Raw genomic sequence first — 13,256 nt, forward strand, 5'->3', positions numbered from 1 at the left:
AAGGTTTTAGCCATATTCTAAATGTCAAAGTGTTTTCTCTTTTTCAAAGCAAATTGCAAAGTCAGCTGAAGAAAATGGAGTAGACAGTGACCTGTGCAGTGAACAAATCAAGCTAAAAATCAAAAATGCTTTCAGTGCTTTTATTAAAATACTGCACGGGTAGTTTGAAGTTCTACCTCTGGAACAGAGGGCATAGGAAACATTGGTGTGCTTACTTAAATACTTGCTTTGAGCATTACATTATTAAACTTACTTGATCTTAAAGGTAACAATTGCTCCACATTTTTTAAGTTCCCATAAAAAAGGAAATGTTTCCTGATCTTTATGAAAAACAAAGGAAAGCATTCAGGGCTCTTGCACTTATGTAATAAGTCCTATTCTGAAAAATGCTTCATTTATTAATGTACTTCAAGAGAGTAAGAGGGTCCGTTTAGTAACACTTTGCTTTTACTAAGCAGTTATTTCAATAGATACTCTTATAAGTTTTAAGAATGTGGGTTTTGCTTGGAGAACTGGTGCAAAATACATTGTCAGGTATATTTTTGCTGGGAGAAACATCATCTGTGCTAGAGGATTTATTTCCATATTCTGGTCTGCCTAATCTTACTTTTGGATTCCATTTGCATATAAGAATTTATTGGAAATGTCTTTGCTTTATTTCCTTTTATTGTTACTGCCTCTATCGTACGTGGAACTTTTTGACAGAAGAGTAGTTTTAGGTTCTAGAATCAGAAATAAATGCATCCTAATCACATTCTCTTATACTCTAATTCATCAAGGTGGACACAGCACTGAACAGGGATGGAACTGAAAATTGGTTCAGGTACTCTCCTCTAAATGAGGAAATGTGTTGGTCCCATAATTATTCTAATTAGAAGAACTATAAACATAAAGGAGGTAAATCTAATATCTAGAAAATCATTCCTTTTTTCATCAATATAAATATTCTAATTTGACCAAAAGCAGAACTCTGGAGCTTGTTTTAAAATGCTTTGTTGTTCATAGAGTACCTGACATAGTCTGATGTATATAGCATTTGTATTATGAGAACAGCAAAATTACTCTTACTCCATCACGTTCACATGGATGCATCTCAAAGAGGGCAAAAAAGGGGTGGAAGTTGTAAGCCTGAGGATATATGTTGTTATCTTTTCTAAATTCAATAATGGATTTTTTTTTTTATTACAGAGATTTCCCTTCCAATAAAGGAGGAACCATCTCCCATTTCTAAAATGAGACCAGTAACAGCTAACATCACTACAATGCCAGTGAATACAGTGATATCCCGCCCACCACCACAAATCCAAATGGCCCCTCCTCCTGTGTCCTTAGAGCCAACAACCAGTTTGTCTGTAAGTTTGGAAAACCAACTTGAAGCCCTCTTGGATGGAACTTTACCATCAGGTAATGAAATTCCTCAACTGACAAGCGGTAATGAGGACAGAGAGTCATTTTCTTTAATTGAAGACCTCCAGAATGATCTGCTTAATCACTCCAGCATTTTAGATCACTCTCATTCGCCCATGGAAACATCTGACCCACAGTTTACCACTAATAATTCTTGTCTGTCTCTTGACCTTCCCGATACAAATTTGGACAATATGGAATGGCTAGACATTACAATGCCCAGCTCCTCATCTGGACTCACTCCTCTCAGTTCTACTGCCCCCAGCGTGTTTTCCACTGACTTTCTAGATCCCCAAGATCTGCAGTTGCACTGGGATTAAACTACGAGAACACAACCTGCAAGTCTTTTTACAGCAGAGGTCCATTATTATACCTGATTGCAGTTAAGATAAATTAAGACAGTAATGTTTGGAAGAACAAATGCTTGAAGCTAACTCCTTATTGATTTTCATGTTTACAACAGTGAATTACTTTATGCTCCTATCAGTAATGCAGATCAGGGCCCTCTGAGAGCTGTGTTTCTCAAGTCAAGAAAGATTGTACTTACTGATGAAAAGTACCCCCAAGGTAAATGCATCACAAACATTTAAGAAAGAAGTTATGTCTGTGACTTCGTAATGCTTAAATGAGCAACACAACATGGCTAAACTTAAAGAAGAAAACGTGAGGTTTCAACTGTCTGTATTGACACAGTGAGCAAATGTTTGGGGGAGGGTGAGGTATCACTGCGCTTCATTGTTCCTGTGGATAGCCTGAGCCAGGTTCAGAATTAATTGGGAGGGCAAAGGCACGTTGAAGCACTGACTGGTTCAGTGAAATTTCATATATCTAGTCTCTTAATTTGTTCAAGTTGTTTTTATATTTTGGTTTTGTGGGTTTTAAAACTCTTCCCCCAGGCTTTAATCATGAGGGTAGAATATAACGCATCCAAAAGGACATTAAGTGTAACTGCAAGAAATCCACTGTAGCTACACCAGGTAATACTGAGAACACTGAATTTTGTACAGCAATGCTCTGGATTCAATACCTAGGTTTTAATGTGTATATCGGACAGTTATTTGTATACTTTTAACTTTATATAGCTTATTTTTGCAAACAGAGGGGAACAGTGGTCTTTAAACAAAAGATTACTATAATGGAAATAATAAATATCCTAATTTACTTTGTGTTTGAGGATATTGTTAGATCACTGAAGCAGTATCTCACCGTATTAGAACAGTTTGAGGAATTAGAAAAGTTTAATTAATGCTGTTGTGCACTATGATCCTGCAAGCATCTATGCAAGAATAGTCCCAGTGCCCTCAGTAAAAGATGTTTGTAGGATCAGACTGAGTTGCAGGGGACAGTACTGACAGGACACTCATCATTTCTTAGTGACTATTGAACAGCTTTGTCTACCACTACATATCATCAGGGAAGCCAAACAGAGAAGCTGCTCAGTGAGAATCCTAAATAGCGCACACACTTATGGAAAACTGTAAAAGGCTAATAAGCAGTATCAGGATATACTGGTTTGTGATAAGAAGGCATAGTTTATATCTGAAACAGATAATAGCAAAAATTAAGTTTTTACCTCACAGCACATGAAAATAATATTTTTAAAGCCCTTAGTTGGTTTGGTTTTTTTTTTTCCAGAATCTATTATGAAAGCAGTTGGAAAAACAAAAAATGTAAATAGAAGTAAAATATTTTGTAATTCTATGGTTGTCTCTCAGGTAATAGTTGTTAAATGTTGCCATAGATGACATAGGCTGATAATCAAACATAAAATTGGAATTATTTCCTATTAGGGAATTCCTAAATTAAGATAAAAGGAAACAGTCCCCTGTTTCATGAACAACAGAAACATGCTATGTTTTCTAGTTTGAAAATTGATCTCATTGCAGAATTCCTTCCTCACCACCAACCTTCAAAAATAAAGTTTTGTAGGAACTAATGAAAAAGTGCCCTGAGGCTTTTGCTTACTTCTTAGAGGAATGATATGTATCAAAAAAGTCTCAAAGAAATAACAAAAACAGAAAGTAGCTGTTAACTATTTAGCAACCTGTATCATATTTAAAAAAAAAACACAACACAACACAATCATGTTAATGTCAAACAAAATACTGTTCTCAGAAAATGTTGTGGTATTAACTGCAAATTTATGTCTCCAGATACACAGTGCAGTCTGGTTTATTAATATTGCAGAATTCCATTGGTTTCAGATAAAATAGTAGATTATATCATTGATTCAGGGTTTAAGCTGGCATCGTATGTTTGCATCATATCCGTTACCAACACTTTAAATCATTATATATCTTCAACAGTTTTACAGGCCAGGATTTACTTTAATCTGAAACTAAGTACAGAACAACAATCTACCGAGATTTACACAACAAAAGATGAAGTTGAAAGACATATTTCCTTATTCCTTCTTGCTGTGCCTACAATACTTGAGTACAATATTACACATGGACTGTCTGCCTTAAATTTTGATGGTATAGGACTCTTCAATAGTATTGAACAAATACATTCAACTTTTTGCATTCCTTTTCATCTTGGGAGTTAATATCTGAGATACTAAGTGCCCTCAGCTGTAAGGAGAATAAGAATTAAGGACTCCTGGTCTGACAGGAACAACTTTGAATGAAATTTAGTGTTCTGCAGTACTGTCAATTTATTATGTGTGATACACCAGACATCATACCACATACGTGTGGTTAGAGTAACCCTTTTTTGACCCTGCCTTTTGATTAAATAAGAGGCAAGCAATTTAATCTTTAGAGCACAAATTAACCTAGAGCAACTGTACTGTCATTTTTGATGTGCATGTAAATAGAGCTTAAAACTGGCAAAGTCATCTTGCTACAAAACTATCCATATTGGCAGTGTAGAATGTTAACTAATCCATAGGAATCTATGTGCAGAAATAAACCCAAACAGTTGTGTTGTTATCAGTACAGTATAGCTTTCTACTCTAAAAGTCTACTTAAAAAAAATTTAAAAATTAAGGGATCATTTTAAAGTACAAATATTCTAGTGTAGGGACTGTGTGATTTTTTTGTACATTTCAGAATTATGTGTATTAAACCTTATATGCAATGGTTTGCTTTAGACTTTGTTCTGAAATGTGATATATTTGCCATAGTTATATATGCCTGTTATGGCAGAAATAGGTTTTGCTTAGACTTTTGTGTGTGCATGTTTTACATGACAATTTTTGTAACACAGATATATCTTAGAAATTTGATCATGACTGTGCAGTTCGACTGTACAGAACTGAATATATTTCTCATTAAGAGAACAGTTGCAAAGGAATGCACTGGCCCTAAATTTGCCATTTAATGGCTGCAGTATACTTAACAGAACACATCCTATCAAATGTGTTGTTAGAAGATCCTTCAAAGTAATTAAGAATACCGTTTTAGCAGTGCGAAAATCAAAAGTTAGTGTTTACACTTCTAGACACAGAGAAAGCTCAGACATATATTTTACAAGGCTAATGTTTATCAAGCGGAGTCACAGCCTGTGTTTAATACAGAAATGGTATTTGTTATGCACTTTTAGTGCCATTCAGCATTAGTTAAAACAAGTAAGTTTACAGGCAAAATTTTGTTTAACATTATAAATAGTTAATAAATCATTGTCATAAATTTAGCAGTTCTCTCTGAGAATAAAATGGATTTATGGCAGTTGTTCTCTACAGAAATTTAGAGTCTAATCCAGCAATGTGGGCTTGAAGAATCAGACCTTTAAAAAGCTGATGCCACAGCTTTTAGAAATAATCACTACTTAATACTGAAATTTCTTTCCAAGGTATTTCTAAATTCACCAACAGGAGTTATGTTCAAAGAGCAGGTGATCAAAATATAAGTTTCAATATTAAACTTATATGTTATGTAATCTCAAACATTCAGATGCCTGAAAAGTGTAGGCACTGTAATTGGAAATGAAGCACAAGCTGCTGAACTGTTTTTATGGCAGAGAAAATGCAATCACTGAATACATTTAACTGGAAGAGCATTACGTAATCAGAACACAGTAAAGCTCACTGATGTAAACTATTATTATTTGGATGGCATCTTCAGTGTATTATAAACTTAAAGCAAATTCTATTAAAACTGGAAAAAAACTTCTTCCACTTATCTCTATTAAGTGTTCTGTTAAAATTCCTTACATTGTGGTCTACTAAATTGCCTTTTGATGGTTTCTAGACCATACTACAGATGGGTTTTTTATGAGAGATATGTGGAATGGAGTTGCATATAGTATATACATGACCAATAAAGAGCTCCATTAAAACCTGAAGTAATCTCAGTTATTCCTTTTATACCAGAAGCTAGGAATAAAGTGCAAAAAAAAGAGACATCTACATCATTCTGTAGTGTCCAATACTGAATATAAAGACTTTTTAAGTTAAAAGCACATAAGTGTATTTGTAGAAATGTAGCCAAAAAAGCCATTCTAGCTATGAGAGGAAATTCTCAATAAAAAGCAGGGAATGATTAATAACTATATAATCACACTATTTTTATAAAAAAAAAATACAGCTCAGATATTCAAAAGACAGCCTAAAATAAATTATAATAATATAAAAATTTAAATAGGAACCAAAGCAGTGCCATTCATATTGCCAAAGGAGGCGCTTTGTATTTTGAAGCATAGGAAATTAAATCCCCAAAAGTATTATCCATACTTTTTTAAAACTAATGATGTAGATATTTTCAAATCTGTTTTTGATGTTTAACAGTACAGATTTCTTTTTGTGGTTTGAGAAATTTGTATTAAGTAATAGCACAGGCTTTTTCCAGATAGGATTTTTCTTCACAGTACTGCTTGCAGTAGAAATAACACTAACCCTAATGGGTGTGTCTCTTCTTTTTTTTTTTCATAGTCATAATTATGTCTTAGCATCTCATTTTGTGAAAAGAAGACAACAGACACCTGTCTCTAGGGCCCTTTTCGTTTAAGCACTACTTTACTAAATGCAAATTATGGCAATCAGGGCGTCAGTTTATGTATTGCCTTTCTATAAGAAACCATGATGCCTTTGTATTTGCTGTTTGCACCCCTAAAATCAATTCCATATGTTGAATGCCATATGTTTTGCACATTGTACTGTATATATGTAATGCATACTGTATTTTTATATGTGTACTACATTTATCAAATATTTTGTACATAGTGCCAATATTGTAGCTACAGAGGAAATGTTTGATATTTCAGCATTTTTGCTAAGTGTCTCAAATAAAAAAGGAAAACTGTGTTTATTTGTCCATGGTTACTACTTAAAAGGGGAAAATGCCATTAATAATAATAAAAAATCTGACTCTTATGAGTCAGAAACAGTTGGCCTGTGTTCTAAGTATAAGAATGAAATCTGTACTAAGACAAACTCCAAAAGAATGACGTCTTCATAATCGGAGCCAAATTCTGTAAGAATAGAGATTTCCTGAACTCTCAAAGTTTAGGTTTGGACTTTTTTTTTTTTTTTTAAGCAATACTATTATATTAATTCCTTTCCTGTTTTTTATTCTTTTCTCAAGAAAAGGTAGGGTAAGAACCTAGACTTTTCAATACTTTTGTCATTTAAAAAAAAATACACTTGTGCATACATTAGGATTTTATCTTATGTAACACACAGGTAAAATGTGTGATACTCTTCAATATATTTTAAATGAAGTGGCTTCATAAAAATTAAAATAATTGTATTCAATGACCTTTTTATATAGCTCATAAGCAATACAGTCCTAATTTTGTAATTTGTAACTGTGTTTTCATGATGTGCAGCTGCTGGGGTTCACACACCCCCATCTCCTCTACTAACTAGTTCATTAAAAAATGACTGTTTCTTTGGCTCAGCCCAGTCATTAAAACCTAAGCTTCCAAGAATACCTATCCTGCCATAGTACTTTTTAGACGGTATGAGCAGTTTGGAACGGAGTGCTTTTCCTGGGCTGCCCAGAGAGTAACCATTGTGTTAACTGCACAAACCTAAGAAGCTCTGACAGTGTACTAACTACTGCAGAGAAGTGTTAAGTAATTTTGGACATTCCTTGTTCTTTTTCACAAGAGCGACACACCTTATTTAAAAAGTCTTCTTAGGTCTAGCACAGAAGAGGAATTTAAAGTTATATAATGCATATACTGACCACGTATGACTGCGTAGGGGTACTAAAGAGATCACTGAACAAGCACTAGTTTAAACCCATCCCCCTCAAAAAGAAAAATTGATCAAAACTCAAGATGTTGTGGTAAGACTTGGGAAAATACAGTATGACTCTAGTACATATCTTTGTCAACCACAGAATCAAGTCTCTAGCAAAATTCTCTAAGGATAATCTCTTGGACTAGTCCACACCTTTTGCTGATGGAGAGAGGAACTAACTGCAACACTGAAGTCACCTATAAAAGCAACAACAAAGGAGACAAGAGGGCTCCAATATTGTTCTGACTCTCAGTGCCAGGGTGAAAAAGGAAGAAGGAAAAAACCTAGAGTTTCTGCATCACTCCAAGTGAGATTTTTTTTTTTTTTTCGGGGGGGGGGGGGGGGGGGGGAAAGGCAATGCAAAATACAGACTAAATGAGGCAGTCCAGAGACATGCATGTTCCTATTGTGAACCTCTCATTGTCGCTGCCCTGGAGTAGACTGATGGAATGGTTCCACCGAGTTGCTCAGATCAATCCACACAGATACAATACAATATTTGGTTCACTTATGCAAATGAACCTTTAAGGCCTGTCAGAGTGAAGTAAAAAAAACTATTAAAATATCATTGCAGATTACTGGGTGTATTTCACCTTGCAATACAGACTTCTGCAATTGAGTTACATTGTCACAGACGCAGAAATAATCCTGAAGTAAGTTTATATGGTCTTATCAGCTACAAAATAGTGATTCTTTTTTATACTTTACAGTACTAATCTTGAATTTAACAAGAAAGTAAAAAGTGTTTGTGTCACATTTTTCTGAATAGCAGCTACCTGTAATTCTCTAACAATAAAAAGGAATTTGTAAAAAGACAAGTAAGTACAAAGAGTAAGACTATTCTGTGAGAAATTAAGGGATATTTTGGAACTACAATAAGGCAAAGAAAGGATTAGAAAATTATTTCTGATGTAGACACAATTACACCCACTTTAGCTCATGACTTTCCCGAATTCTTCCAGGATTTTCAAGATGTGCTGGATTGTGTTATTTCATACTTGCATTTTTGTATTCTGCTCAGCTTGTGTTCTAGCAAGACCTCCGTGCATTTCTTCAGGAGAATGAGCTATAAGCTGTTCAATATGCACCAAACTGCTTTTCATGGTTGAGTTCCTTCATTTAAATATTATACTTCTTATGAAGGCAGTCTCCATGCTACATCACCCACCCTTTCCTCATTAGTCTGTTCTATGCTGATGACATCGAAACTCAGCCAAGTATTACAAAACCCATAAAGTAGTAAGTAGTACCCATAAAACTGAACAAATTAAAACTTACTAATAGGTCCTTTAAATTTCATAAAATACCTTTTCTTTATGAACTTTAACCATTATAAAAGTATGTAGGCTATATATGCCCTACTTGCCTTCAGGTATCATACACCAAACACAGATACTGCAAAACAAGCACAGCATTTTTTGACTATGTGTTTGTGCATTACAGAATTTATAGTTAGAATGTATATCAGAGTGATGCCAACAGTTTTGGTGCCAATTGGCAATTTGGGGTTTTGAGTGTTTTGCAAAGACCAAGAAATATAAACACATAACCCTCCCCCCACAACTGTGTTCATATTAGTTATTATGATGTAAACACCAAGACAAGAAGGACTGATGAAGCTTGAGATTATGCTGAATGAACTTCTTCCACAAGCTAAACCCTGGTTTTCAATAAAACCTGATTAAACCATGTTCTACAAATAGCCATCATCACATTTGTCTTTGTACAATATTAAATGCTATATGCTCCTGCCTATTAGCGTGTTGTGTATTATACAAATGTTGCTAAAGACTAACATATTTCTTAGAATATTTGTACCGGCTCAAGTCAGAGATGTTTCCTTGATAGCAAAGAAGTCACACACATTTCCCCACACTCCATACTGTGGTCTACAAGCCCACCAAGAACTTCCTAAAAGAGAATCAAAGAAACAAATTAGAAGACCATCTGAGATGCAACAGCTAAAGGTTTGTGGTTTTTGTTTTGTTTCTTCCTTTAAGTGTTTATCGATAAATGTACAGAGTAACTCTTAAGAAATATTTTCCTTTACATAAAAAGTTACCTGAAGACGACTCTCCAGTCTTCTCTGCAGAATAAGGACTGCAGGGCCACTGTACCATAACACTGTTATCATTCTTGTATCCTTCCAAGACAACTGCTGATGATGAAAAGTTAAAATAGTGAACAGAAACATTCTTTCATAAAGCTAGGACAAAGTCTAAGCTTAAATAATTGATAACTGAGGAGTATTCCAGCAACCCCATAGCAAGTCTTTATAAACTCAGTTATACAGTTGCACAAACTCTGCATCAATATGACTGTTCCCCTGTAGCTCCTTGAGAGATCTGGGGAGATTTGTAGAAAGGCCTAGTTTTGTACATTGACATCAAAGCACTCTCCTAGAGCAACACCTAAGAGTGAGGCTTCGGGAAGGAAGAAAAGAAGCCTGGTGATTATCTTTGCCTTCCAACAAAATCTCTGACATTATCTTTTCAGCACTGGAGTCTTCCAAAGACTTTCCTTTAGGAAATTCATGTTGTGTTTTAAAAAAAGTCTGTCAGAAGAGACCACTGCATAAGGAAGATTGAGCATAAAGAATAAGGGCTTTCACACAGAGCTGGAACAAGGGTTAATGACCAACATAAAAGACACTTTCAAATATAAGTATCCAGCTGTCAAAAGAAACCACAGGCAATTACACATTTTTAAATCAAATTTATATTTTTAGTTATAAAAGCTATTGTTTTGATAAGTCAGCTTACCATTAAACAGCACTTTATTTGGATAGGTAACATTTTTTCCAGACACATTAAGGAAGTTAGGCTCAGAGACTAGGCAACTTTTTTAAAACAAATCAAGTATGTCCTCTTAATCTACTTAGAAGATCTTTATGATTTCAAATCAAGCTTTCAATCTCCCCATAGAGTTAAGGAACAACTTTAGCATTAGAAGTTGCTTTACCATTAAATACTATTTCTGATGCCAACCAAATACATTTATTAAAAATGGAGTGTATTTGAAGAGATACAACTCATATGAATTCCACATATAATTCAAATAGTCCCCTCTGTTTCCTCCCATCACAAAATTACTTCTCAGCTCACAAAGACACAAAAACATGAATAAACACAGACACGAGCTACACAGGAACTGTGATGACAACTTACAACTGGCAAGTATGGCATATAAAAGAGCACATTTTGTAATAAGCTACTAGGCCAGACATGGAAGGACATCAATCAAACATGATTTATTAAAATCAAACTCCTTCCTGCTGCCAGCTTGGTAATACTAGGAGTAACGCTTCAGTCAGCTAAGATAACTGAGCCTCTGAGGTCGCTCCTGATCATAAAAGTTACAGGTGTGAGAGTTCAGTGAGGCAGTTTCCACTCCTACGCACCATCACACTTCTGAATTGCTGCAGCGATCGCAATGACCAAGACAGAAGCAGAATACTACAGTACTGTTCTGGCTTCCCAGCTTTCCATAGGCCAGATGAGGGTATGTCCTTTGAAGCCAGTGATGAGCAAGACTAGCAGATAAAGTCCAGCAAGCATTCAGGTTGGCCAGGCCATCAATTATGCCCATAAGGACTGGAAAACCAGAACGAATCACCTTTCCAACAGCTATCCCAGGGCAGTAGTGAACACACTTAACATGGGCTGACTATCCACTCTGGTAATTTAAATTAGACACCCTTCACTACAGGTGAGGGTAATTGAAATCACTGCTGAAACAGAGGCACACATACAGCTATCATGGAGAAGCTGAAAAATGGCAGCTTTTAAAGAAATGAAATTTGTTCAGTCAAGCTATCAGGCATGAGTTTTCCTGATGACAAAGAACATCCCAAAAGGGTATAGATATATTAGTGTTTTAACACACCTGCATTACAGAACCACCAAATCAGCAACTCTGATCTCAACATTTACAAAGGTACCTCTGTTTACATTTACATGCTTCTTCCACAGACAAAAAAAAAAAACCAAACCCACCAAAAAACCACGATCATATCTGGGATCAGTACCTCCCACAGGTCAATAAACAAAATTCCTTTCATCCAGGAAGATGGAATATAATGGGTGTCCAGCAAAAGTTTCATAGGGAATTTAAAGGAAATCGCCATAATGAACAGTAAATGAAAAGTAAAAGCTTTGTTTTCAGGTCACACTTGTAAATATCTAGGAGACCAAATCTAGAAAAGTATGTATTTTAGTTAACTTTTCTGCATTTCACAACACTGGTTTTATGGGGAACAAGTACCAGGCATTTAGTGAGTTTAATTTAATATCTACCATTTAATTATCCCAACGTTTTGCATTTCTGCTTCTTTTCTCGAGGAGGACAGTTTTACTCCCGCCTCTTTTCCGCCTTCTCTAACCTGTTCTTTCAGGTCTGAGGAAGACCACACTGCTGCCAATACATTTACAGATCTCGATGTAAGAGTGCCATCTTTTGGTAAAGAAAACCCCGGCTGCAGCACAGCTGCGTGCCCCAGTCAGCTGCGGCACAACAAAACCGCACCCTCCCCCGGGGAGCACCGTTCTGTCGCTGCAGCCCGCGCCCGACCCGCCCGCCCCCAGAGGCGGGAGCGCCCCGGGGCCCCGACGCCTCGCTGGGGCCGACGCGGGACACCTCCACAGACGGGCAGGGCGACTCCTGGCCGCTCCCACGGAGAGAGGGATTTTTCTCACCCCCCCTCCCACAAACACCGCCTCCCTAGCAGACACCTACCGAGGAGGAACCCCCCGCCGCTCCCTCCGCGCCTGAGGCAGCCGAGGGAGAAGCAGGCGCGCCCACCCCGCCCGGCCGGACCGCGCCCAACAGCCGCCAGGTGCTGGCGCAGGCGGCGGGTGCCGGGGGCGTGGCCAAAGCGGCCGCCCGCCGTTGGCGCGCGGTTGGCGGGAGGCAACGCCGCCGCTGCGCGGGAGTGGCGCCAGCGATAGAAGGGCGTCAGGAGAAGCCGTCAACGCAGGCGCGGTGGCCAAGTGGTAAGGCGTCGGTCTCGTAAACCGAAGATCACGGGTTCGAACCCCGTCCGTGCCTTGGCGGCTCTGCGCCGGCGGGAGCTTCCGCCATCCTTTTTACGGGAAAGTGGCGCGGCCGATCCGGCGGGAGCCCGCGCCTCGGCTCTGCGTGGCTGCGACAGCCAGGGCGAGCGGAGACCTCGCCCGGCACCGAGGGTGGAAGTGCTGCCCGAGGGGGCGAAACGACCCGTTGCCCCGCACAGGTCCGGGCGCGGGAGAGCACCCGCCAACGGTCGGGGGGGGCTCGACCGCTCGCCACGAATGCAAGCGGCGGCGCTTTACTTCAGCGTGTGGAGCGTAAATAACGCGCCCAACGCCCGCAGCCCTGCGGCAGCGGCGCTCCAGCCGCTCCCCTGCCAGCCGGCTATGCTGGCGTCCTCGGGCCTGAAGGCACCCACCGGGCGAATGCCTTGCTCCTTCTGCATGTCACGAGTCAAACCTGCGCTCCTCTACCTCGCTACGCCGGCTGCCAAAACCTCTCTCTTCACATCTGCAACAACAGAAACGTTTTTCTTCAGCTCGCCTTCCTTGGGGCCTAATCCTGTATTCAAGAGACCCTCAAGCTCAGCCTGAAGAAGCAAAAGCAGAAAACGGTTTCAGATGTGCAAGGAAAAGATGTCTACCAAAGCCAAGGG

The 13,256-nt window shown here is 38.2% G+C and overlaps 1 protein-coding gene, 1 long non-coding RNA gene and 1 other non-coding gene across 16 annotated transcripts in view; 2 read left to right on the forward strand and 1 right to left on the reverse strand.

The window, feature by feature from the left end:
* MRTFB (myocardin related transcription factor B) overlaps positions 1 to 3,327 on the forward strand; it is an 80,056-nt gene extending 76,729 nt beyond the window's left edge. For all 14 annotated transcript variants that reach the window (XM_054842519.1, XM_054842531.1, XM_054842522.1 and 11 more), the window contains one exon: positions 1,189 to 3,327. In XM_054842519.1, the coding sequence (XP_054698494.1) occupies positions 1,189 to 1,727 (539 nt within the window). In that variant the 3' untranslated portion in view covers positions 1,728 to 3,327. The remainder of the gene's footprint in view (positions 1 to 1,188) is intronic.
* LOC129213098 (uncharacterized) overlaps positions 1 to 12,348 on the reverse strand; it is a 28,848-nt gene extending 16,500 nt beyond the window's left edge. Inside the window, exons 1-3 of the long non-coding RNA XR_008579357.1 lie at positions 12,329 to 12,348; positions 9,657 to 9,752; positions 9,413 to 9,505 (exon numbers count right to left, since the gene is read on the reverse strand). This is a non-coding gene — a long non-coding RNA (uncharacterized LOC129213098). The remainder of the gene's footprint in view (positions 1 to 9,412; positions 9,506 to 9,656; positions 9,753 to 12,328) is intronic.
* Positions 12,349 to 12,568: 220 nt separating this feature from the next.
* Positions 12,569 to 12,640, forward strand: TRNAT-CGU (transfer RNA threonine (anticodon CGU)). The gene has a single exon. It is a non-coding gene; the product is annotated as a tRNA-Thr (tRNA).
* The last annotated feature ends 616 nt before the right edge of the window (positions 12,641 to 13,256 follow it).

The sequence above is a fragment of the Grus americana genome, chromosome 15, assembly GCF_028858705.1.
Source record: "Grus americana isolate bGruAme1 chromosome 15, bGruAme1.mat, whole genome shotgun sequence".
In the NCBI taxonomy this organism is placed as follows: Eukaryota; Metazoa; Chordata; class Aves; order Gruiformes; family Gruidae; genus Grus; species Grus americana.